The sequence below is a fragment of the Heliangelus exortis genome, chromosome Z, assembly GCF_036169615.1.
Source record: "Heliangelus exortis chromosome Z, bHelExo1.hap1, whole genome shotgun sequence".
Classification (NCBI taxonomy): Eukaryota; Metazoa; Chordata; class Aves; order Apodiformes; family Trochilidae; genus Heliangelus; species Heliangelus exortis.
This window is the reverse complement of record NC_092454.1, coordinates 32,770,508-32,797,973: the sequence shown is the minus strand read 5'-3', so window position 1 is coordinate 32,797,973 and position 27,466 is coordinate 32,770,508. Positions and strand designations below refer to the sequence as shown.

General features: G+C 38.7%; 1 protein-coding gene across 17 annotated transcripts in view; it reads left to right on the top strand.

Moving 5' to 3' along the window:
* AOPEP (aminopeptidase O (putative)) overlaps window positions 1–27,466 on the top strand; it is a 171,990-nt gene that overhangs the window by 95,918 nt on the left and 48,606 nt on the right. For 15 of the 17 annotated variants that reach the window (XR_011723398.1, XR_011723406.1, XR_011723403.1 and 12 more), the window contains 2 exons: window positions 1,035–1,097; window positions 1,720–1,803. Coding sequence is in view for 6 of the 17 variants with exons in the window: in XM_071731507.1 (XP_071587608.1) it covers window positions 1,035–1,097; window positions 1,720–1,803 (147 nt within the window). In the remaining 11 variants the exon portion in view is untranslated. Of the gene's footprint in view, window positions 1–1,034; window positions 1,098–1,719; window positions 1,804–3,237; window positions 3,376–4,187; window positions 8,630–27,466 lie in introns of those variants that run through there. The other 2 variants (XM_071731508.1, XM_071731509.1) reach the window with 2 other exon arrangements.

Below are 27,466 nucleotides of genomic sequence, written 5' to 3'. Positions count from 1 at the left end.
TGGCTGTTGTTACTTGTGTCCCTTCCATCACGGTGGAATATCCTCATCAAATGATACCCTCATCAAAGGGCACAGAAACATCTGTTGAAGTCCCATGCCTAAATTGAATCAGCTGTTCACAGTCTCTCGTTGAGTAAAGCTTTTCATGGAGACTTCAGTAAACAGCTTTCTGTACTGTCATACGAATGAAAAGCTGCCTTGGTTCTTGCTTTTAAGGTGCACTTCAGACTCCCCAAGGTAATTTAATCGTTGTGCTGGGGGAAATCTTGAAGCACTAATGGTGATGATACTTCCTCTACTGAACTGGCCCCATTAGCCCATTCCTCTATCTGTAAGGATCTGTGATAAAGGGTTTTCTCAGGAAGGTTTGCAGGAAAGCGTCTGCCCTAGCCGGGGACCGAACAGAGAGAGCCTCTCCGAAAATCAGACCGCAACCCCAAGTCGAGTGTACATGCAGAGGGGTAGGACGGGCCCGGCAGCTTCGGGTCCCCCGCAATTAGGGCCGAGCCGGGCCATCCGAGGCTCTGTTCCCCTCCTTCGGGCACCGAAAAGCGGGTCCAGGCTGAGCCGCGCTGTCAGCCTTTGCCCGTCAGCGGGGCGGCGCCGGGCCGGAGGTGGTGCGGAAGCCCCGGCGTGGCCGCCCCGGAGCCGTCCGGCCCTTACGTCTTTAAGGAAGGCTCCTCCTCTCCGCGGGACTCCCGGGGGCCGGAGCACGGGGGCGGGGTACCTCGTGAAGGTGTTTCATTTCCTACCGAGGGCTGCGGTGTGCCGCTGCCCAGGCCTGGAACGGAGGGATAGGATGGGCCGGGCCGGGCAGGGTCGGGTCGGGTCTGGCCTGGCCTGCACTGGACTGGCCTGGCCTGGACTCGCCTCGCCTCGGGAGACGCCGGGGGTGGCGGCGGGAGGACTGACCGACCGACCGGGCTTCCTGCAGCGCGTCGCGTCGCGTCCCGACCCCGGGGACACGGAGCGCAGCGCATCGGGGACGCTCCGTGGACGAGCCCGCCTCAGTGTGCGCTTTCTTCCCTGTGTAGCCTTTGCTGCAGGAGAGTGAGACCTGGAAGGACTGCCAGCTCGTCCAGCAAGTGAGCGGCGAGGTGAGGAGAAAACCCTTCGCATCTATTCCTACGTTGCCCCCGCTCCTTTCCCTTGCAAATCTGTTCCTTGAGTTTTCCACCTGACCCCCTCCCACTCTTCCCCACCTCCATCGTGCTTTTGCTTTACAAAAATAATTGCTTTTGCATTAGGAATAGAAATATTTTTATGGGAAGATAAACCACAAATGTTTCTACTTTATTAAATAACACCAATCCCACTGTCTAAATTTAACACTGGTAGTCTGGAACAGCATTTGAGTGGGTGGCTGGAAATAAATTTCTGACTTGAAATAGAAGGTGTAAGGGATTAAGTGCAGAGACTTTCCACAGGATTTTTGCACACTGCAATGATAACTTTCCATTTGGCAACCTGGTCTGGCATCGAACACGTTCTTTCTGTGGAAAACAGCAAGATGAAGGAGATGAACACCACCCTCATACTTTGACCATCGAAAAGTAACTAACTTGATTACTTAAGAACATGTCATTCTAGATGGGAAAAAGGCTTTTCCTTTTTCCAATGAAGCAATGGGAAAAAATGTCTTGAGTCTGTTTATAGATTCTTACTAACGCTATATAGCTGAACTTCTTCCTAAAAAAGCACTATGGTTTTGAACCCCAGGTCACAAAATGGGTTCAGACAAACCAGAGGATCAGGAAAAGCAGCAGAAAGAAAAGAAGGCAGGATGAAGTAATTTTCCAAAAGGTAAGGGTTCACGATTTCTGTTTGTATAATGGGACAAAGGGCAGCACACCAAAATGCTTTCTGAGGACACCCTCTTAAGCTATTGAGATGTTCTTTGACAAGTTGCTAGTAAAAGACTGATAAAGTTTCGGTATCACTATGTACTTACAATGGAAAGAAATCCATAATCTTTTCAGATGTCTGTAAATTAGGAGAAAAAACTCCACTATGTTTGTAGTTAACTAACACTAGGAGGAAGAAAGAAAAGTGTTTTCACCAGAGAAATAAACAGCGCTTGAGAGCTTTTGACAGGACCTACACCACTATTAAACAATTTGCAGATTCTGGTAGCTGAGAAACAGTTTTTGTAGTGGACACTGGGACACTAATAAATGTGATACATACCTCGAACGTATGTGTGGTACATACCTTGAAACAAAATTTTTGACTATGCTGTTGGCTTGTCATTCAGAGGGGGACTTGCAGTACAGACTTTGATTAATGAAAATGTGTTGGTTATTTTTAAAATTACTAGAGAGGAGTTAAAAAACTCTTTGCAACATAAACTAAACTATTTTTAAACTGCTGATTTTTGATTTAGCTATTGTGAAACGTTTGTTTCATAATGTTGTGTTGGCCATTTAAAACCCAGTGTAGAAGGGTAAGTAATTAGCCTACGCTTATGCTAAGTAGCCATTTTCTGTCTGTGCATTCCTGGTATGTTGGAATTATGTTGGGATTTTTATTAGCTTCAGTTTTACAAACAAATTTTATAATTATGTTTTTAAATGCTTGTTACCTTTAAAGGATTAAAATATCAGTGCGTTGTTTTGCCGTTTCGACAGTACTTCTAGAATGCACGATGAATCATTGCTGTTTCCGTAGCCAAATTCTTGCTGATTGCATGGCTGCCAACCCTGGGGATGTGTTGCCTTAGTATGGGCATTGCAGTATATGACAAATGTCTATAAAGTGCGTTGTTGTGTGGGGGTGATTTACCAGCTCCGTGGCAAGTTAAAAACCCACCAAATAGCATCCTTTAATTCACTACTGCTTTTATTTTGTAACTGGAGTGCGTCATGTAGGAAATACGTTCTGCGCTGTTGTACTTCAGAATGCCATGATCTAAATAGAGGTAGCATAAACTATTACACCAAATAATTCAATTTCTTGGTTTATTTCTGTCTGGAAATGTGTGTTTGCATGTATGTGTAGCATTTGCATTTAAAATCATTTTATGTTAAGATGAAGAAGAATTTTTAAAGTTAAACAATGTATCACCATGTGAATTTGTGAGAAAAATCATTGAGTGTACAAATAGCCCTAGCAGAAGCTACGGTCTGGATACATTTTGGAGTAATTTGTATACGGTACAAAGTAGGTCCCTTGCTACATCTTAACAGTAGGCTTAAAGGTACTTCAAGCTGTTAGAATCCTCATTGTCTCTTTTTATAGGAAAAAGCTTTATCAGTTCAAAACGCCTTTGCACCAATAAAACGCCGTTTCAGTTGGGTCGATTGTTCTCCTCCTACTGCTCCAAATATATGAGAGGGAACTTCAGCATGAACGCTTGCTGTGTTAGAAATGCAAAACGTAATGTGTAAGACTCTTTTTTTAAGCAGTAACTTTTTATTTAGGTCTGTGAGCAGAAATATAAATGACAATTGAAGGCAAGAGCACTCTTTGTCTTCTAATATCCATAAGTATCAATAATTATTATTTAGTGCAGATTCAGAGCATTGCATCAGGGTATTTCTTCATGTTCCTTTGAAGTTTGCTTATTGCAGTGACTTTTCCAATATGGTTAAATATGAGAGAAGAGGAAAAAGAGGGTGGGCGACCTCCCTGGTGCTGTCAGAGCCTTTTGTATTACTTGGTTTCTCAGTTGATTACAGCTAGATTTCCAGCATGGGCTTACTAGTCAGAATGTTCCCCAGTCAGTGTGGATGATGCTAACCTCTGTTCCCCTAGAACTCTTGATTTCTAGCAGTGTCTGAATAAGATCGTAGCAGAAATGCAGTGGCTTAAGTACTTTTGTGGCAATAAGCAAGAGAACATGAAAGAAAGAAAAAAAAAAAAAACAAAAACAAAAGCACATAATGGAGAAGGCACCCTTGAAGAAAGTAGCAGTGGTAGCAGTGGTAGGGATAAAATTATGGAGAGAGAAGAGGGAGGTAAGAAGCAGAGCAATAAGTAAACAGAAATCAGAGAGCTGGTACCAGCTCTTACCACAGTCTACCTAAAATAAGGATTGTGATGTATTTTGCTGCATCAAAAAAATGAGCTTCATATTGATCTTGTTTGTCCTTTCAAAACAAGGACTAACTTATTAAATGTAGCTTCTAAACTTTCATATGTCTGTGCTGTCCGATTTTCCTCTATCATTTTTTTTTTCTTTGTGATAGGAATTCCTATTTCTAATACAAGATGGATGACTTTGCTATACTGAGACACCGCCAAATCAAAGCATCTGCTTCTGCATCCAAATACAAAATCTAGGACAGAGAGATAACTCTGTTTGGAATAAGTGAAACAGAATTGTGGAGGAAAGGTTGCTGACAACTGCCGGGGAATTCCTTCTTGAAAAAAGTTGCCTTCTAAACAGTTAAGTTTGTAGGAGCTGACTTTACACACGCTTCTATGTATTTAAAGAACTTTTGAAGATTCTGTTTGCTGGATAAGAACTGTATAACTAGTAGCTTTAACTGCAGAAAGCTTGTGTAGAAAGGTGTGGTGCTGTTCTCCAGTGTGGACAACATATGATGGATCACAGCAGCATAACAAATTCCATGGGTGACAAAGACTGTTTAGTCAAGTAACTAAAGGTTCTTGTTCCTATGCTCTTCTTTATTATTTTTTTTTTTTTCTGGAGCTTTTTTCCCTTTCAGACCTTTCTGCTGCTCTGTTTCATCAGTATATTTCTTAGAGCAGCTTTTATTACAGTCGTTCCTTTGCTGCTTCTTTTTCACCCCTCTTTTCTTTCTCTGTTCTTCATCTCCTTCAGTCACCTTCAGTACTGTTCATTACTTTCTACTTACTTTCAGTTGCTTTTTGTTTCATAAGTTATCTTTTGCTCACCTTTTTTTCTGTTTATATTTACCTGTAGAGACTGTTCCTATGACGTGCTCATGCACGTGCTTAAATGCACTCACCTTATGCATTTCTGGTTTTGTCATCCTTTCTATTCTCGTAAATTCTGCACTTGTCATTTAATCAAATGCTGTCTCATCTCATTTAGCTGGTCAACACATCTAGCAGTCAGTATGTGTATCAATACAGAATGTCGTAGAGACAAGGTAGAACACAGCTTGGAAAGGTTCAGATAGTTAAAATTAGTGTTATTTTATTATGAAGACTGGGATAGGAATGCTACGTATTGTTGTTGTTATTCTTGTTGTACTAGACTGTGCCGGCTTGAAGAAAGACTCCATTATCCGTGCCAGTGCTGAGCATTAGGCAGAGGAAAATGATCATACTAGTAGAATTATAAGCTTGCTACCTGTATTCCTTGTGGAATTTGAAGGGAAATTTATCTTTTTGTTAGGAGACTTACTACCTTTTACGTGAAGTTCAGAGTTAAAACACAAAATCTGCTTTGGAAGTATTCCAGTGGTAGAAGTGTCTTAGTATGAGAAACCAAGGGTACACAGTAGTTAGAGCATTGAAGTATGTGTGTGTATGTATATACATATATACACGTTAGGTAGGGAAGATGATTTGAGAAAATTATCAAAATTGCATTTGTCTGATTTAGTTTTATTCCTTTAAAATTTTGAGGAACAACTTAATTTTTCCAGAATAATTTACGCTGCTTTCTCAAAAGTACTGTTTTTATGGGTTTGAAGCTTGTCTGCTAGTTTACTAATAATGTGATAGTCTAACTTTTTTTTCTCCTATTGGTTGTTTCTATTGATTATTCTTCTCACTCCAGAGATTTACAATTGTCAGCATTTAGGCTCTGTTAATAACCTGAGCAAAAATGACTTTGTTGAAATAGCTGTTAAGTTTCTAATAAAAAAACCAACAACAAAACAGTTGTGAAATGTATGACTAATGCTAACAGCTATTACTCTTTTTTGTTCTTTAACAATAAATTCACCAGTGAACTGAAACATAAGAAGCAAATCTTGTAACTCATGAAAATGAGTTGTGGGATTATACTTCAAATACAAAATGGTTTTTGATACAAAAGTCACAGCAAAAAATATAGGTAGGAAATAGAAAATATAATTATTTAACTAGGGAATTTATTCAAGTTTATATGCCTCTTCTGATTCGGTTAAAGAATATTAAAATATAATGCATTAAAATTACTTTTAGACTTTATTCATTTTGTGAAACAAAAATTAAATGGTAAACATTTTTCCTTGAACCCACCAAATGGAGAATCAAAGCAAGGACCAAATCTGAAATACATCACTTGGGCTTTTCCACTGTGCAGTGCTTAACAGTGAAAAGAAACATGGTAACAAATTCTAAAGCATTCTTGCATGCTCAGTGGAGTTTTGCTGTACCTTATCTTTCCAGTTCTCTCTCAGAACTTTCTAGGAACCCTGTAAATGTATTTGCTTGTCTTCACTGATTACAAATGACATGTAATTACTTTAGCAAACAGGGATTTGGAGAGAACATTTTATACCCTCCTAATGTACAAGAGCTGAATTGCATTAAATTTTGTTAAACTATCTGATAAATAGAATCTATCATTAAAAAAAATATATATCCCCTGAATCCATATGTATATAGTTCTAGGCCACTAAACCTCAATATTTTCAAAATTGTTTTCCATCCCGGTAAAAAATATTTGTATTTATGTTTTGTTTTGAAAATGACATTTTGCAGCTCTGCTGCTTTATAAGCTAGTGCTGTTTCGATGTTCAATTAAGGAACATTTAATAGAAAAAGAAAATACTATATCAATGTATTACAAGAAAAAAAAAAAAAATTGGAGTGGAAGTCTTGATTTACCTATAATAAGAAAAAGTTGTCCAGTTCTGACCTCAGTGTCAAAGGTACCTTATTTGCAGTGGTGTTGTGTCAGGATTTTAGTTTCCTTTCTAATAGTACCCATCTCTATTAGCAAGGAAGAGTTGTTGCATTGTATATTTCTCATTGAGTCTCCCAGATGGATATTATTATTATTGTTGTTGTTGTTGTTGTTATTATCTACATCTAAGGGTGGGTGTTTCTCTTAGGCCACATTCAGGCCGCCTGTTTAGATCAGTGAAGCAACTGATCACCACACATACCACAATGAACCCTTTTAAATTCTGAGATGACCTTTTCTAAATTAGGAGGATTCAGCATGGACATATGTTGAAATAGTTTAAAATTTACAGATACTTACATCACTGGTAATTACAGCAGTGCAAGCCAGCAGCCATTCTGGGTGGGGAAGAATTAAAGTCACTGTAATGTAAAACTCAATTTGTGTGGGAAAGAAAAAGGCTGTTCTGGTGGACAGAATTTTTCCCTTTTGATTTGTAGGAAGACTTAGTTATACACCTGTGATGGAGCACTATTTGGCAATCAGTCTCACTGGATGCATTTTAATGAGGTGATGTTTGTTATCATGTGATACTAACAAGTTGAGTTACCTTACTGGGATCTACCAGTGCCACTAATTTTTTAGTCTGCTGGTTTTTCTAGTTACAGGGCCCTATTTTTGGTGGTTGAAATTTGCTCTTTTGTACCTTAGCTTAGAAATAAGTTTTGTTTTTAATAAAAAAGGAAATGGGAAATATGAGAACAGTTCTGTTCTTTCCAAAAATAACAGAAAGCCAAAAACCATTTGATAATTTTTAATACTTCTCAAGTGTCTGCCCCCATTAGTGTTTATGCAGTGAATTCTGAGCAGTGATGAAGTGAGTCTGGGGACCAGCAAGAAAGTTGTCCCTGGTAAGACATTTAAAACTGGAGCAACTTACTACATTTGAAAAAAAGTGACACACTACATTCAAACACTCCATAAGTTTTCTTCAGTTTTTTAATGAGTTGAGAATATACACTTGTGCATGGCAGCTAAATAATCCACTGATTTAAGAGTCCCTACGTTATTCCTGATATAATTGACTGTAGTGACTCCAAAGGAGTCTTAATGGTCTGCTGGCCCAAATATGTGCTTTATTTCAGTGTTACACTTATTATCCATTTTCAGAAATAGGCTTAACAATTTTTGATGAACATTCTTGGCTACTTTCTTTATTCTGTGTACCATGGCTTGTAATACTGTTATCCTCCTCTTCCCTTCCAGCCCTCCAATAAAATGTTTAGAGCAGGAAGGTAGCTCACTGTTAAAAACAAATACATTCTTGCTTGTTTTAATTAAAGAGACACAATTTATTTCTTAAAGGTGTGTAAATTGTATTATACTCATTTGGTCTGTCATGCATATATATATGTGTTAACTTTTCTTGGAGGCAGAAATTGGGTGAGTACCCACAATTGCCTAGTTCCTCTTACCAAATGTTTTGCCTACAGGTTTTGTGAAACCCATACCAACATTTGAAGCTAGACAATAGCATCTTAACACTAACATGGATATTTATGCTATATGTATTTGTGTAAATATATATATGCTATATAAATATAGAAAATATTTTTTACTTGATGAGATCTAAGACAAAATTGTATAATATCTGTCAGTTTATGGAGCTGCAGTCTCACTGTGGATGAACAGAAATATTTTCTTTTTCCCTTTTTACTATTAAAATAATTTCTTATCCTACTTTGAGCTCCACCCAGGCAGTCTATACCTGAATAGCATTCTTGAAGCAGAAGGTGCTGATACTTAAACTGTAGTTTTGATTCACAAATGATTGCCAATAACAATTTGCTTAATAAAGAAGGTACAAGGATTTTTGTGTCCTCCTGTGGTATAAGTGTTCTAGTTAAAAATGATTTTTCGAGAAAAGCTTTTATTTTTATCAAGCAAAATTGCTGATGGAAAAAAAAGCTTTAGCAATGATGTGTCTTTCTCCATTTTCTTTAATTTAGGCATCTTATGACCATTTTCAGGGCAACTTGTTCATTCTCTAAATCTGCCGTGTTCCCATATGAGCTGTTGTGGGGAATGTACATGTAAGGCAAGGCAGAAATGTGAGTCTGTCATTTCTGGGAATCCTAACAGACACACAGAAGGGAGAGACGTCTCAACTGTCCCAATGTCTGTCCCAACCACAGGACACATTTTTGTTGATGCATTTCAGCCTATGAGACAGTTTGATCATGAGACACAAGTTCCTAAGAAATTTTATTGCATTATTTTTGCTTCTTGCAGAATTTAATGTTTTGGCTTTATGTACTATAGTCTTTTCACTCCTCAGATCTTGTGCTTCAAATATGGTAAATATCCATATAATGAATCTGCCTCTGTACTCCTAACAGAAGTACCTGGAAAAAAAGGGACTTAAGACTTAGCTTAGAAAACTGATGAGTGTCTTGCTTATGTCCTCTCATCTGTATTGCAAAGGGAAATTAAATGAAGATAGAGAGTATTGAATATTTTCATGGTCCAGATCCTCTTTATTTCAAAGAAAAGATGACTAGTATGGTGCCAAACCGTGGTAGTCTTGCTTTTCTTTAAATTTGAGAGATTTCTATGTCTTGGCTCTACTTCTGAGGAATTAATTGAAGCTACTCATATATTTAATTGTTCTGCTGAAGCAGGTTTAGTTAGTCATCTTTAAGATCTTTCCAAGTGACCACTTTTCTGATTGAAGAGGAGAGTTGACTTGTAGTTTCTCAGGGTGCTTTTTACTGGGAGATGTGGTGTGAATTTACTTTTTTAAAAAAATTTTATAGTATAGGTGAGAAGCCAGTGTGGAAGAGAGTTAATACTTGAGGGAAGACAACTGTAGAAATCATTTGTCTTAGGGTCAATTTTTTTCAATGTCCTGCAGTTTCCCCTCCCCTCTTTTGCAGAAGTGGGTGCCTTTCTGAGTGTATACCAGTTTGTAGCATGAGAAACCCACAACATGGAAATTTGAGTTTATCACTCAAATTTACTTTCATGTGGCTTGATAAATATGGCCTTATTTTTTTGACAAGTGTTACCCTAAGTAAGCTGCTTATGCTTTCATGTCTTTAATAAGAAACAGAAGAAAATTAAAAAAAAAATAAAATTATCTTTTGTGGAGCACAAGCAATACAGGCATTCACATTTAGAAGAACTGGATGCCTGAAGGGACTAGGAAGCCAGCTAGGATTTCAGCTTATCTGGTGTTAATTGGTGTGGATATGTGAACAGAAGGTGCATTTTAAAACTTTTTCTGCTCTAAGTACTTTAATATACCACAGTTTTGTTCTGATACACCCTCTTATTTTGTAACATCTGTAATATTTTTCAAGGAACATATACCCTTTTTTGAAAAAAATTCATGTGTCTTTATTAGCACCAGAGAGGAAACAAAATGCTTTCAATTACATCCATTGCTCCTAATTTTACAACTCAAAGTTGCAGGATTGAGTTGCATAAAAGTAGCAGAGACTCTAAACATCTCAGAACATACTACCTAGCAGTGTGAAGATACAGTTTCAATGCAACTGTGTGTTTAGGAAGTCTTTCTACTAAATTATTACAATGTGCTTTTTTTTTTTTTTGCTTTTTTTTTTTTTTTTTTTTGTGTGTGTGTGTGTGTGTAAGGATCTAATTACCATTTCATGAGATACTTTATGAATATTCAGTTTCTCTCTTAAAATTCTGTCCTTCAGGATGGAAATTAGAATGCTTATTTGATTTTACAGATGGTAAACAGATGGCCAAAGGTACCTAAAGCTGGGTATGGCAAGGACTCTGGACTGAAGTCTTCAGGTTTTGTGTCCTAACACAATTTTTCACCTCCATGAAAACACTTAGGGCTCTAAGAATTATAAATATCAAAGAATGAAGCCACACAATGTGTCATGAAGCAGTTACTGCTCTTTGACCCAGAGTACAACAAGGTCGGTGATACTTTAACCTAGGGTAGGGATGGGAACAGAAGCTAGACTGCTTCTTCTCATTAATACTATGAAAGACCCAGTGATTATAGCAGTGTAACTGGCAAGGTGAGCTTGTGCATGGGAGGTTTAACTTTATCAAGATGTATATATTGCAAAGAACATACTTTCTAGTATAAATTAAGACTATGGTTATTGGTTTCTGAATATAAGTATCAAATAAAAGTAGTAGCTTTGACTGAATTTTAAAGGAGAATATTTAAGGGGCAGCCCTTTACCATTTTGCCCTTGATTGTCTATATCAGTATATGCAGTCCTGTAACTTAATACAATGGGAGAGTAGAATAATTAATAAAAGCCTGTTAAATCATGGGGTTTTTTCAGTGCGAATAGTTTTTGTTATAAATCCTTCAGGCATGGTATTATAGAGAATTGGAGCATGATACTTAGTTTAGAAGCCAGAAGTGTGCCTGTGTGTTTTGTCTGCACACAACAGAAAAAGGTATGGTGGACAAGTGTGCTTCTGTTTTATTAAGCTGGAAGTAGTGCAGAGCTGGAACCTATGATAAAGAGCAATTGCATATGTCATATTTTACCCTAGAAGTATAATTATACTAATGATACGTGTTGCTTTGCAGCTATGTAAAACAGAAATACAGCATAAAGTGTCTTGTGTGAAGGTCCTGTGTAATGATCTAGCCTTGGCCTGTAAGTAAGTATTTAATGAGTTATATTTAATTAAAAGCCTCTGGTCAGACTATCAGATTACTTTATGGTTTGTCAAGGGCAGACGGACATATCTGAAGACAAGCCATTTTGTACTTCCAGGATGTATTGTGTATTTTGCACTTGTTTTTAATCAGTTAAAACCTATGAATGTCCAGTATAGGAATTTTTTTGAAGTGTATTTAAAACAGGAAGTTGTGCAATATCAGTGACCTAGATGGCCTGTAGACACTAAGTCTTTTCATTTGTTTTCTCTTGTTCAAAGCACTGAGACAGGAAGCATACTTAAAATTATTTATGATTTCTAAAAGTCAACCTTGATTTCTGTGTGTAACAGCAGTTTCTTAGCTAGGCCTGAAAACAATATTGTTTTCTCTTCTGTGTATGCCATATGCTTGCAATTTTTTTGCTATATTTTGGGTGTCTGTGTTTTTTTTAAAGACAGTACTTTGAAAGTTCTGTCTATATTGGATTGTTAAACTTTTAGTTTTAGAAGAAAGTGCTTTCTAGTATATCCATCTTTCTCATTGTCTATCTACATGAGTTATAGTAAGTGGTTTGATTTATTGCAGTCTAGTGATATGATGACATCTAAAAATCAGTTTCTTGCTCCATGTTTTGTTATCTTTATGATTTAACAGAAAAATGGCTGAGCAATTCACCAGTTAGATGGTGTTCAGCTTATGTTCCATCAGAACATTCAGCAGAGAAGTGAGCTGTAGTCCCAATGAATTTTTAAACCTAGGTCATGGCACTGCTATGGCTGCTGCAGCTTTAGTTGTTGTGTCCCCGCTTTTTGAACTAGGGAGAAACTGTGTGCATCAGTCTATTTCTGTGACCCCTGCTCTTGTTCTGCATTCTATTTCTAGCATTACATTTTTGGAAACTTCTACAGAGATGTTCTCTTAAATATGCATAGGCTGCAGAATTACTGAAATTTGCTGTTCTTTCTTCTGCCGTGTGGATGAGCTGTGATATCGAATTATGGAATTTTCAGGTTTGCAGGGAACCTTTAAGATCATCTAGCTCCAACCCCCCTGCCATGGGCCGGGACACCTCCCACTAGATCAGGTTGCTCAGAGCCCTGTCCAGCCTGGCCTTAAAAACTTCAAGGGATGGAGCTGTCAGCACCTCTATGGACAGCCTGTGCCAGTGTCTCACAACTCTCATGGTGAAGAATTTGTTCTTTACTTCCAATCCAAATCTACCCTACTCTAGTCTGAATCCATTCCCCCTAGTCTTGTCACTGCCTGACATCCTAAAAAGTCTCTCTCCAGCTTTCTTGCAGGCCCCCTTCAGATACTGGAAGGCTACAATAAGGTCTCCTCAGAGCCTTCTCCTCTCCAGACTGAATAACCCCAACTCTCTCAGTCTGGCTTCATAGGAGAGGTGCTCCAGCCCTCTGATCATCCTCATGGCCCTTCTCTGGACACGCTCCAGCATGTCCATGTCCCTCCTGTGAAAGGGGCTCCAGAACTGGATGCAATACTCCAGGTGGGGTCTCCTGAGAGCAGAGTAGAGGGGGAGAACCACTTCCCTGGACCTGCTGGCCGTGCTTCTCTTGATGAAGCCAAGGATCTGGTTGGCTTTCTGGGCTGCAAGTGTACACTGATGGCTCGTGTTGAATTTCTCATCCACCAGCACCCCCAAGTCCTTTTCCTCAGGGCTGCTCTCAAGCAGTCACTGCTCAGCCTATTCAGTGCTTGGGATTGCCTCGACCCAGCTGCAGGACCTATCTGCATGTAGGTAGGGTAATCAGTTTCAAGGCATCCATTTTTGTAATGTAAAAATATACTTATCTAAGTGTTTCATTGCTTGTCATGTCAAGTTAATACTTAAAAAGCATACTGACACTGGTAGATATAGTAACTGTTAGAATTCAGGTAGTTCCTGAGGTTTTTTGCTGCTGCCGGAGCAATGACTGATGTTTTCAAGTAAGGAAATTGAAATATTAATTGTTCTTTGTACTAGTCATCAGCTTTTTAGTTTCTTTAGGCGTACGTGTCTTGCAATAAGACTGGATGTTTCCAAATCACATACCAGTTAGTTTTGACTGTTTTTATTTCATGAATAAAAAGTCAGTGTTTTTCAGCTTATCTCTTCCTGAGTCATCTTCATCTGAGTGCTTTTATTCCCCCCAAACCTTAGAATAAGCCCAATGATTAAAACACTGTAAATATGTCTTTTTGTGTTAGAATAAGAATCCCTTGTGACTCAACAAATCTGCCATGGAAAATACTTACTTTTGAAGATTATCATGTGAGTTTTACTGGGCCACAAAATTGCAAATATCTTGTTAAAGTTTACAAAAACTTGATTATGGACTCTGGATTACTCCCCTGCAGTAACAAAATACAACACAAAAAACAACAAAATAATTCAGTATGAATTACATAGAGGAAAAACTGGAAAGTGAGGGAATTGGATCCATATACTATCACCTTCATTATTGTGATTCTAATTATATTGACAATTTTTATAAATTTTTAACTCATACAATGGGAAGTGCCCAAGCCATGAAGTCATCAACATAAATAATATCCTTGAGATTTTGCAGTGCTCATCACTGCTCTCATGTAGGCTGGGGGGATAGAGGTAGGCACAGGAACGGAATTGTAGAAGGAAAGTCCAAGGTGTTTTCATTGTCTTCTCCCTCCCTGGCCAGTGGCTTCATTTTCCACTGGAGAGGCTTCTGTTCTCCTGTGAGAATATCACAGAGAGCCACCCTGTTGGCATCTAAACATTCCAAAACTGACATAGAAGTAAAGTTGCTTTCAGTTATGGGTAAGGAGAATTTGGATACCTAATTATAGTATGTTTCCTTTTAATGTTAGGGAATGGGAGATAGGAATGAAAAGATACATGGAGGGAGTTTTAAGTTAAAGATGCCCTTACCAGGATATCCTTTATATTCTGGAAGCCAGCATATAATGCTGGTGGCTTTCTTCCAGTTTATTGAATTTGTTGCCATCTTGGCTTAGCTAGGAGTGGACTGGGTGGGTGTTTTGCAATGCATACTCTTTCCAGAGCATTGACAAAGATTTAATAGTAAATCCAGCTGAGTTCCCCTGAGTGTTTGAGCTGAAATGCTGATTTTCATTTTAAATTAGGCATGGTTGCAAGGCAAGAGTTGTTTGAAGCTTTTATGAAGCATGTGACCAACAGGACAGGGATGCAAATATTTTTAATGTTTGTTTCTTTGTTGGGTCAAAAATACATTCAGGATACAAAAAGTCTTATTCATGGGATTTGAAACATCATAGATAAAAAGATCGTTTTTATATCTTAAAAATAAAAAACCTCTCAAGCTTCTTTCCCCAAATTTCCTTTGTTTGAGGATTCTCACCTCAAAAAGGGGCTCTTCCTTTTGTCTAAACACCTAAAGCTTCATATAACTATCCAATGTATTTCAACCAGACAGTGTTTTGGAATTTGTGTTTCTTTGTTTTTCTGTGTAAACTTCAGTTGTATATTTGAAATACTTTAGCAAATGGCTTCTGTGGTGTGGCAGTGGTCAGATGGACTTCTCATTGGTTCCTCAGCCTCCTTTGTATCTACATTGCTTTGGTTCTTTATGGCAGAGTGCTACAGCTATTCCTGCCAATATTTCAGGTTGTCCCATGTCACTTCAGGTAGAAATGTTTATTAAACTTTTAAATGACCCACACCACAATTTTTTTTTTTTTTTTTTTTTTTTTTTTTTTTTTTTTTTTGTCTCAGAATTGTGCTATGCTTTATAAATAATTTGGCAAATGTAGATATATGTGATTAGAGAAAATAATGTTAAAAATTCTGTCAGTCAGTCACCCATCTACATACATTTGAGCTTTCTCCACTGTTCCTGCCAGAGTACTCTGTTCCTGGAGTCAGGGTGTCAGCATTGGGTGAGAAATGAAAGGTAAAGCAACACAATCATTAAGTCCGGTCTCTCCATACTTGCACTCCGTACTCAGTGCAAATTCAGTCTTTTATTTTAATTTCCTGTCTTGCATCATATCCCATCTGTCTGCATTTTCACATTTCATACCACGTTTCCTACCCTAATTTTCCTCCTTACTTTGTAAGGAAGGCTTGAGTTTTAGGGAACTCTTCATTTCCTGCTTTTGAAAAAAAGGCTACATGAGGCTAAAAATCTGTTTCTAACCAGACCGCACTACTCTAATGAATACCTGCCCTTTATCTGATTTCAACTTCTGTTAAGGTCTTTTTTTTTTTTTTTTTTTCCTGGTTTCCCTATGAGAAAAGAGGGGGAAGATTTTGATATCTGCTTGTTTTATTGTTTTTCATTGGATCAATGGGAAGTAAATGCATCTCTGTGGAACAACAACTCTGTGCAATGATTGATACACTTGTCTTTTTTTATCTATTCTTCTGGAAGATAATGTTGTTACATAATATGAAATGTAGAGAACTAATTCTTCATTAATATGCATGTGTTAGTATTATAGAGGAATTTAAGCATTTTTAGATGTAAAGAAAATTCTAAAAGATAAAAACTGAAAAGTATGTTAAATACTTGATGTTTTCATCTTGGCTCAAATGCAAATGACATCTTATAAAGGTATCTTCACTTAATCTGCAATAAAAACAGGATTGTAACTTGGAAGGGCTTTAGGATTAGGGATTGCATGTGGCTAAAAAAGCAGGACATACTTTGGCTCTATCCAGTAGGTCTCCCAGTCATTTTAGATTCTAAAGGAAGGTTGTCTTCTGAGGAGTAGTGTTTTTGAAGAAGGTCTTTCTGCTATGAACCCAGAATTGGGGGGTTGCATTTTTTCTTTTTTTTTTTTTTTTTTTTTTTTTTTTTTTTTTTTACCCAAAGGGCAATACAGAATGAATGTTTACTCAGATTAAATCCTTTTACAATATGCTGACAGTTTTAATAATTGGGCTGGGTTTCTGGAGAGAACAGTGATTATATGGTGCCTTTTGTTTCTTGACAAGTGTGGCAATAGCTAAGAATTAGATGTCTTTAAATTTTGTGGAGTGTTTTGGTTGAGGTAAGACATTGCTTACTCCTTCTCAGTAGGAATAACTCCTAGCACAACTAACAAGAGAGTTGTTATTGCTTAAAATCCCTTTTGATTGTTTCAGCAAAAGCCATAGATAGGATAGGTTTGACGAGAAGTATCAACATCTGAGGCTCTGAATTGATACTGGTTCTCTCAGCCTTGTATCTTTTGCAGGCTTTAAAGGCATTCCCCTTGGAAAGAAAAAGAGAAAGCTTTCCACTATTAACTCTGGGAATGTTATCCCTTTTTTTACAATGTAGCATTCATTCTGGAAATCTTCAGTCTATGCAGAGAGATAAGGTATGTTTGAACTGAGCAAGATACAAGGACTGAATGTGTTGAATATAAACCAGTCCATTTGATTGCTCAGTCAAAAAGTACTTTTAAATTTAAAACTGGAGCTAGTTCAATTGAATGATTGTTGGTAACCCAGGGGAGGGCAAAAGACAGCTGATTGCTTTTCAGCAGGAGCTGCTGAGCTTGACATGTATAAGAGACTGTATCCACTAAGGAATAGTGAATGGGTAGTTACAGCCACACCGTAAGTAACTGGCAGAGGGCTGGGAATGATGCTTGGTTATGACCCCAAACAGAAGGAAGAGTTTAAGAAAAGCCAGTATAAGGTGAACCTGAGTTTAGGTGAGATCCATGTTGCAATTTCTCAGTGAAGGCATTCCCAGAGGGGAGTATCCATCTCCCAGCATGTGCTGAGGGTGTGCAGCATTTCCCAAGCTTTGCTGGTCTCCTGGATAGCTCACTATTAGGATGTTTCTGCATAACATATTTTGAGCTTTGTATTATTTCTAATGTCTTGGCTCCTATATGGAAGCCAAATGTTACAACCTTCTTTTTCTATACTGCTTTAAGATTTGATAACAGAGGGACCCTTTTGAAGTCCTTATGAGAGAACCTCTGTCTTTACTTCTCAAAGCAGTCTGGAAAGCTCCTCAAATGCAGGAGTGGGGAACTTGAGGTGGGAAAAGGCAACTTAAAACTGTCAGTGAGAAGTAGAATCTGTACACAAAAGGATCTCCCATGAAGCTTTTTTTTTATTAACTAACTGCAGGATAAACTGTAACAAAACCCAAACTGTTTAAAAGGGGAGTTCCCATTAGTAACATCACAGAAGTATTAAAAATAGAATTCACAGCAAACAGGATGTCTGGTCATAACTTTGCAGTTTTGGTTGCCTGGTATTTATGCAGTTGACCTTCTGTGCTGAGATCAGAGAACAGTGATGAGCCTCGTGACTGTGAATAAAAACCCTGTTTAGTCTGATCACATCAAGATGTCAGCTTCTGGAAGGAGTGGGCTAGCATTGAAGGGTATTAAAAAAAAATTAATTAGCACCTCCAAGGAACAGCACACATGCTGCTCCTTCTCTGAGGATGACACAGTTTTTCTGAAAAGCTGTATTTCTGCCTGGATTTGCAACCTGTGGGGGGTTTTTTTGCTTTGTTTTGTTTGTTGGCTTTTTTTGTTTGTTTTTTTGTTTGTTTGTTTTTGGTTTTGTTTTTGTTTGTTTTTTTAATTCTCTGGTATTACATTTGTAAATACATGGTTGGGAGTACAGAGACTTTATTCCAGGTTCCTGAACTTGTACTAAATTAATTACCAATCCAGTAGTTTGAGGAGATGAGCTGTACTACAGAGCACTTGGCATATCCTGGGAAGCATTCTTCATTGACCATTTAAAGTAGAACTATTAGGAAAATTCTTTCTTCAGCCCGATAGGCAAACAGCATGCCTCCAGCTTGAAGTCTGGACCGAACAGCACTGATATTTTAGCACGGAGAAAAATTTATGCTTCCAGTCCCTGCCTATTGAGTGTTGGCAGATGAGAAATTTGGGCTGGCTCCCAAGAGCTGGAGTGTCTGGGGCTGTTGGTACTGCCCTACACAAATACATCTTCTGTATTAATATTGTTGTGAAATGTGGTCAGGTGTGCCAACAGCAGAAATTAACCTTCTCTATTATGTGGTCTTCTGTTCTGAAAATTTCCATCTCTTCCAACTGAAAAGCAGGCTGCCTTAAGCTTTAAGGAGCAAATCCATGAATGTAACAAAAGACAAGGTTAAAAACTATCACAGATAATACTTTCAAGAGCCTATGGCAAGTGTTGATGTTTGTTGAAAATACTGGTAGTGTGGCTGCATAAAAAGGAGGCTTAAGAATCAATATCAAAAGCTCTAACAAAAGTGGCTGTCCTTTTTCAGGGTGTGGAAGAAACAGGCTGTTTCAAAGTTGGCATACCTCAACATGTAAACAATTTTTTCTTATTGCTCAGCTGACTTCTGAGTAATCCATTTGGTATTATTTTAAGAACTCCTGAAACTGTTTAGTGTCTCTGAATGTCTCTGCAGTTTCTATGAATCCTTTTTTAGAATCTATGAAACTTCTTATTACAGATTTTTTTTCCAGATAAGTGTACCTTGGTAAATAAATTGAATAGTAATAGTATTGATAGAGAATCAGAAGTTTCCCCCATCCTGTGCTGTGGAGCAGTTTTACATCAGTGGTAGACAAGATGTGTTATGGAGAATGAATATGCTTGCCACAATGGGTCTACTGGAGAGAGAAGAAAAAAAAAAGAGGAGGGAGGGGATGGTGGTGGAGGAATTTGTTACTTCGTATTAAGCTGGGCCTCGATTTTATGATGATTCACTAAGGTTAGTAAAGCTGTACATACATATTTTTATTTCGGCACACTGCCAAGTTCTTAGGGTTTCGTAGTACCCTACTTTTATTTCTTTTTCTTCCTCTTAAAGGGGCACATGGGCTTACAGCACCAGAAATTCTGTTGCATATCAACATACATATTAACGGCATGCTTGAAATAAAAGTTATTTGAAATAGGTAATCCTGGCTTATTTCTCGATGTCTTTTTGCCAAGCCATTTGTTTACTGAACCTTTGAGAAGAGAGATATAATTTTCAATTAACTGAAGGAATGTACAACATTCAAATACCACACCCCGCCTGCTTAGGAGGATGGTATTTTTTTTTGCGCCTACACGCCCTTGAATAGTTAAGGGGCAGGTTTTGGGGTGATGTCAGTTTATAGTGGAAAAATACAAGTCTGTTTGAAAAGGCAAAAAGTGAATGTGAAAGCAAAATTCTGGAAGAACATATGGTACAAATGTAGTCTTCTTAAAGAAACATAGCCATATTAGTGGAATGGGATTGACAAAGATCTCTAATAAAGCTTTTATTTCCTCTCAGACTGGTGGAGTGTTCACTTTGATCTTATTTATCCCCTTAAAGAAGGCACAATTGATATTTATATATGTAGATGTTATTTAGCTTCACCCCTTTCTTCTGCCCCCCAAATGAAAAACAAAAATTAAAATTCTGTGTTTTAAGAAATGTGATTGTCAATTTTTAAAGCTAAATTTTAACTTTTTTTTGTATAAAATTGCTTTTTGCTAACACTGCTTTTTTTGACCTGGTTGGGAAAGCATGATTAAACCCTGTAAATTCCTTGCCTGGTCTTCTGCAAGCACCATGCCTTTTCCTGTGCCATCTATGCCTCAGCAAAAACTGGCCATGAGTAAGACCACACAGCTATTTGTGACAGAAGAGGATGTGGATTTAATTCTGAAAAGGTAGATTGGTCTGCAGCAAATGTACTTAACACCCACAGGAGGCTTCCTTCCTCTCCAGCTGATGTCCTTGCCAGCTGTCCCAGCTCACTGCCAGTGGAGGTTCAGATGCTGCCTGTGGGTAGAGCTCCACTTACAATCCAACTGCTCTCACTCAGGAGGCTTCATAAGGGTGCCACCACCTTTCCTCAAGAGTGTGGAGAGGTGTCCGTGATCCCACAGTTTGATGGCTTGAAGGTTAATCATCAAGTGTAGAAGGCCAGGTCTTAGGTTTATGAGGCTATGTGAAGAGCATGGGCACGGTCTGCATTTCTCCCTGCTGGCACTGAAGACATCCAAGAGCCAGCCTGGAGGACTCTTCTCATCTGCCTCTTCTGCTGTGGAGTAGCCATAGCGCTTCTCCAGAAGACACTCTGCCAGCACTTGGCAAGCATAGAGTGTGTTGTAGCTCCCCACTGTGAATAATGATAGAAGAGTAGTGCTGGAAGCTTTTAAATATTTTGTTGAGTCCCTGAATTGACAATTTATATTCTGTGAAGTAATCATGTCAATAACTTCCATGACTTCAGCGAGCAGATTTCAAGATGGATACCAGAAAAAACACCAAGTGTGCTCTTTCCTAGATTCTGGTCCTAAGCTATCACTGTTCTCCCTTATCCTGCCCTCTTAACTCTTGGAAGTCAATGAAACTAAAGCTTTTAATGTTTTGTACATGTATCCACAGGACAACGACAATCCCTCTTTCTTGAAAATGTATCCTCCTTGATAAATTTGGTTGAACAAATGAAAAAGTGACTGGGCTATTTCTGTAATCCACTGTAGGTTCAGTGCTTGTGCCTTTCAAATTCCGGTGGCTAGAGGTGTGCAATATAAATAATTCTGATGTAGCAAGACAAACCTCTTTTAGGGCACGGCGCTCCAAGGTCCAACCAGGTGTTCCAGGAGAAACTCACAAATAGCACTCTGAGTCTAATGCTCTCAGGGCTGACCAGCCTGAACCGGTGCTACTGCTCCAAAAGTGGCCTCCCCTCTGGCTTCCTCAGGTGTGAGCTTTATTGGCCCCCTAGTCCTGCTCATGGGCAGTAGGGGCCCGCCCTAATCAGGCACAGGTGGGCTTAACACAAGGTCATGCCCACTGCCTGGCAATTAGTGCCACCTGGTTGCCTCATTTCACTACATTCTGAGACCTATACAACATGTGTAGATAGAATTACTGCACACAGAATATTCTGGATCTCCTTCCACAGTACAGAAATGCCACATGATTTCCTAATATTAGATCAGTTTAGAGAGATTTGTGTAGGATAACAGAGTCCACATTACAGTAGTATGGCTGCTGGAATGCCTAGTCACTTGCATCTCTTTTCACAGGTCTTTAGATGTGTTGTCAGTACTTTGCTTTCATAGAAAAAACAAACAACAACAATGACATATTTAGTGTTTCACATCTGTAACAGTGGAGACAAAATGGTAAGTTAACTGCAAAGGTCTTGGGCCACTGTGTATCAGATCAGACATCTGTGTGCCAGATATGCATGCCTCTGGGAGTGTGTTTCTGCTCAGTGGTCTGCACAAGATGGTGTTCCTTAAACCAGCTTCAGATGGGTTTCTATGGAGGATGGAGATTTTGGTTTAGACGAAAAGTTTTTCCTTCTTAACAGTTCCTCCATCTCATCTGCCTTTCCTGTTTTTTTGCTAGTTTTCTCCTGCTGACTGTTCCTGAAATACTGTCTCCAAATTCTGCCATCAAGTTTGTTTTGCCATGGCAGTTTTTAACTTACAGTGAAGGAAATTCCTTGGGTGTCCTGGAGATTCCCCTCAGCTTTAGCTCTTGTAAACAATGCAGCTGTGTGTCAGCTCTGGAGGGACAGCCCTGGAGCTTCTGTGTCCTTAGCTGGATGATGGGCCTCATGATGCAGGTGGTTCTGTCTGGAGTCCTGTGAGGCTTTCCTTCCCCTGAGTATAGTAATGGTTTGTATGACCCCACAGCTCCTCTCTGCAAATATGTCTGTTTACTGATGGTTCCCCACTGGCCATTAGCCAAAATACTTTACCCAACTCTTACAGATTAAAATCAGATTAATCTTAAAAAACTTAATTTCCCTAACACTGTAATGCACACTGGAATTGGGTTGTTTAGTTTTTGGGTTTTTCTGAACTACTAGCATCCCATTTGTGTATTACCAGTGGGTAGGTTTTGGGGGTTTCTGTTTTGTTTTTTTTTAGTTTTTGCTTACTATTAGAAAATTTTTCATGGGTTCAAAATATTCCAGTCATTCTTCGTGGTCTGCTCCAGTTATCATCTTCTGAGCTGCTGAGGACCAATTGCCAAATATTTTTCCACATTCTGTGTTCCTCTTTTTTTCAGGAAGGATGGCATTGCATGCACAATACAGGATGTCAAGGCATGACAACTTTCAGTCCCTGAAGTTGCTGGTTGTGTTCAGGCTAAGCTGGATTGATCAGCTTTAAAGTCCTCAAAGGTGTAGAACAGTGAATAGCTGGTAGCTCATGCCTTAGTGGACTTGGCAGTCACCCTAGTGTCATGCAGGTTTTTCTCTCTTTCTGCTAAAGTCTAGGCACTTGCCTACTCATGATTCTCCAGCTCTTCTGCCTGAGAATAGGTTATATCTGAGAATTGAGTCCTCTGCCACTGCGTAGCTTTGGAATGGCAACCACAAGCGCACTTGGACCAAGCGTTTTATCTAAATTACCTGTGTCTTTCTACCTTCACCTTTGCCCTTTTCCTTAGTTTTTTCCTACAGTGATATATTTACTTCAAGGACATTCCCATCCAGTTTCAGAAGAGAGGAGGAAAGCTGATCAGCTCCCAGGAAATGCCTCTGGTTACCGCAGGGTCTGGGCTTGTGATATTGTGGTATTAATAGTTGCTGTTCAGAGATTTTATGGATGTTGCCTTCCACCTCCTTAAAGAATTGAAGATTATTTTAGTCTTGTTTCCTATCATATATGTGCACTGAAAGCTATTTTCAGTTTATATGTTCTTATCCATATGCTTTCTCTAATAACCTGGCTTATTTAAATCAAGTATGACAGAAAGACAGATATCAAAGACAATACAGTAAATACTAGCCAGACAGAGGGAGGGGAGTAAGTAAATAATGCCATTGAAGAGTGTGTGTGCTTTATTAGACACAGGAAATCTCTCCATTGAAAGGCCCTAGAAGTAACTGAATGAACTTTGGGTGAGTTTACAGTCAAACACAGGACACATCCAGGACAAACCTGGATTTCATGAATGCCTGTGCTTCTGGAACAACACAGTTTTGCTACACAATGCTCCATTGTGATGAAGCAAACAATTGCTTGTACAGTCTTGTCATTCTCATACAGAAGTGTTGAAGTGGCAGGTAGGATGTTGGGTGCACAGGCAACTAGGAATGAGGATGTCTGTTTCTCTGATGAACCAAATGGCTTTAGGTAAATCAGTTCCCCTGAGGTTTCCTAAAAATGACTCAAGAATTCTGTTCAGAACAGATGTCTGCAGTAGCATTTTCAATGAGTGTCACAAAGAACACAGTATGGTGATTCCCAGTGTTATGATAGGTAGACCTCTGCTCCTGAATGGGCTGGCTGGCCATGTATTACTGGCTTTATCATTCAGCATCAAAGATTCACTATCTATACTTTCCTATACTTTGTAATACTTCTTCTGGAATTACACACATGAGTACAAAAATGAAGTACTTGGGGGGAGGGGGGAGCAAGGAAAGAGTTTTGGAGATAGTTCAGAACTTCTTGGCATTGTTTCTACGTTTTGTGTTGCACCTTTTTGTGTGCCTTACGTACTATTCACTTGCCACGTGTAAAGCTGTTCAAGGGGAAAATATGTCTTTATCTGTTGTGATGTTAGCAACTCAGTGCTTGTTTCACTGCAGAGTGTTTCATGAACAAGACTTCCTGACCACATATTTTTGTTTTTCATACCCAAAGCTGTACTAAGTTCCAATTTTGAAGCACATGTTTCCCCCAGCCCTCACTGTGGTTTTCCATGGTATGAACCATTAAACTCATTAGCACAGAATGGAAAAGAACAGGATCAGAAGGAAGGTATTATTCCTGTTCTTATTCAGTCCTTTCATTCTCTGAGGATCTGGTAGGCACAGGGAACTTTACAAAGATTTGGGGGTTGCAGTCACCATCTGGCCTTCTGTTTGGCCCTCTGTTGGCCTTTTTTCCTTTGTTCTGATTCTTACTTTTTTGTCTCTCTGCCACTTCTTCTCAACTGGCTGGGAGACCTGTCCTAATATCCTTCTCCCTTGTAATGCGCAGTGAAGAACAACTGCTTTAAATGAACCCTTACATTAATCACAGAAGAACCCTGTAGTTAGGTGAGCTGACAGATTCTGAGTGCAGGATGTTTTATTACTCTGCAGGCCAAGAGGTTGTGCTATGGTGGTGATCTTTGTTGTTCTTACTTTCCACCCAGTGTACAGCATCAACTGTCTTAGAGCTAATGGAGGCGAGCTCTTCCAAGTTCAAACTTAGCTTTCTAAAATCAGTGAGGAATAAAAAGAAAGGCTATAGATGACTCCCTTTCTTGCAAAAGAGCAGACACAGTGCCTCTGCAGAAGTACAGGTAGAACTTGGTTATGCTTCATCCTGTTATACAGAATAGCTACATCTGCTGTAGAGAGCTGTTGCACGCAGTGATATGATACATCATGCATTGGAAGCTTTCCAGCTTTGACCATATAGTTCATCAGTATTTTCTGTGTCAGAAAAAATTATGTGTTATAATCTCCGAAAGCAAAATGTATAGAAGAAAATAAATCTTGAACCTAAAGTAAAAAAAAAAAAAAATCAGATCTTTTTGCTCAGTTCCTGTTGAATCTGATTGATTGTTTGAAGGATAGTTTGATCCTTGAAGATAAGCCTGTCCTATCTGTCTAAGAGAACCACTGGGTAAATGCAAAGTAGAGCAAATAACTTTTTATTTGCTGTCTGTAAAATGCTATGATCAGACATTAGTTTGTGATTTTTAAAGTGAGACTGCCAGTGTGTTTGCTGATGAGAAATATATGCCCTTCATCACTCTGTTTCAATGAGCAGTGTTGAAAATTTGCCTTGATCAGATCTGAAGAAATTTTTTTCTTCAAATTAGTGCATCTGATCTGAAAGAATCTCTCTTGTATGATTTTCTTTTTGATTTCACAGTGAAACCCTTTCATTCAAAACATAAGTTTTATGATAGAAGATGTTGAAACAGTCCTTCCTTATTTTCTGAAAAAATTCAGCAGGAAAAATACAATATCCATCAAGACCTTTCATGACAAACACCCTTGTGCAATGAGTCTAGTTCACTATGTCTTAAGCATGTTGGGTTTGGATTGATGTTGGTTTTGGATGATTACCCAGTATTACAAACAGTGGGTAATATTGCTCAGCCTGACAGCAGTAGCTTTGGCATCAATCCTTCCCTTTTGTTTTCAGGTCTTTTACATAGTGGGCATTTGTACAGTGTGCTTAATTCTCACACTGGTAGGAGCTGAAGGCAATGTAGAACTGAGGGGTTCCTCAATAGAGCATAAAATAGCATAAAATAAAATCGTGCATAAAATTTTCCTCTATGAAACAGTGGTTTCCTAGGGAGGAAGAGAAGGCAGAAAACACACATGTCCAGTGATATATTAATAGTACTAAAAAGTGTCTGCTGTATCAATTTTCCAAGGAACAGTGACTTTAGCACTGGAAGGCCTTGGGGGCTTAGGTGGAAATAAAGTACAGCCCTGAGCATTTTAACACAGAAAACTAGTAATTTCAGGAGGACAGATAAATATTTACATATACTCAATGTTCACACCATCTCCTAAGCTCAGACACGTAGTATCTTGAAATAAAATGTGATACTTAGGAGTTGCATGGTCTTGTCATTATCCCTTTATCCCTTCTGCAAAGAACAGTCATTGTTATTTTTAGTTCCTTTTACGATTCTTTGGCTTCTCTGGCAGCTTTTCTGGCATCTAGGCTAAGTCTCTATTTGCTTTGTATAAAGATCCAGAATCTAACTAAAGAGTCTGCACTGTAGTCTGAAGGTTAACTGATTAATTTAGACAACAATAACTCTTTATTTTACCCTGAAGCAGTGCTTTAGTTGTGTACCAGAACTTCACGGTCCAGTTGCAAGATTTTAGTGTCTTTGATGTTCAGAATACAAAACTTATTTCAGACATCTCTTGAGCTGTGATTGACAGCCAGCCATCTCTGTGGCAGAATCTGGCAAATGCATAGCAGAATGACGTTGCTGCAGCACATGTAAAATGTGTGTAAACATTGTCCACACTGTAAGTTGAGAAATAAGCAAAATTCTACCTAATTGTACTGTAGTGGGGATTTAGAGAAGCAGTATGGTGTTACTTTGCTCAAGTATGGTCAGCATATGTTTTGAGCAGTAAATAAAAAGCTGTGAAGAAAATCCCCAGACTTTTGCTAAATAAGTTGTTTAAGACTTGTGATTTTAGATAGAACAAATAGGTAGATGAATAGCAATGAGTGGGAAAACACATGGAAAAAATGATGCATTGGTCTTGTGTGCTAGTGATCTCAGGCAGGATGAAGTGACAGCTGTCCTATAGCCCCAGGCTGAAATTTTGGTAGATTCTCTTTGCCTCATGCTTAGATAAGGGCTCACAGCAGCAGCACTATATTAATCACCACTGTCCTTATGAGTTTTGTCAGTTTGTTTCACTAAAGCAAGGGAAACCAGAAAAGAAGAGCACATTTGTTTGGAAGTGAATTTTTCAGAGAAGTGCTCTGTCTTCTTACCTAAAAGTGGAGCAAGACAGCACTATTTTCTTCCTTCAGTATTTTTTAAAAAACACCCAGCAGTTAAACGACCTCTAATAGTGCCCTTTAATCTTAAATGTCAGAGCACTTTGGTCGTTGCAGTATGTGGTATCTGTGCTGAAGCAGTGAGTTCAGTCCTGATCAAAGGCTGTTCAGCCTGTTAGTTTAATTCACTCATTTTTGGTGTACTTTTCTGTCATGACAAAACATACCAGATCAGCTGTGAAATGGACAGTCAGTGAATAGTGGTGCCAGCCAGAAATGGATTTTAATTGTGGGTGAACCACTTGTGAGCTTTTCTCATGAGATAACGCTGTTTGTAGGTGAAAGGGTAAAAATGTAATTTTATAATTGAGCATTTTGCAATGTGGCCCTAGATTTTTTTTTTTACTCCCAAGGTTTTTTTCTTAAAATTTAAGTGTTCCTGTAAGACTAGATACTGCATTTTCACACCCTGTGTTCCTTTGTCCCATAGCCTGAATAGTGCAATACTACCCGCTGATGGTTTGGCTAATGTGTATTATTTCAAACCTTTTTTTGCATAGGGAATGTCTGTAAGGGAGGGTATGGAAAGTCTGCTTTGAATACCAATGTATTC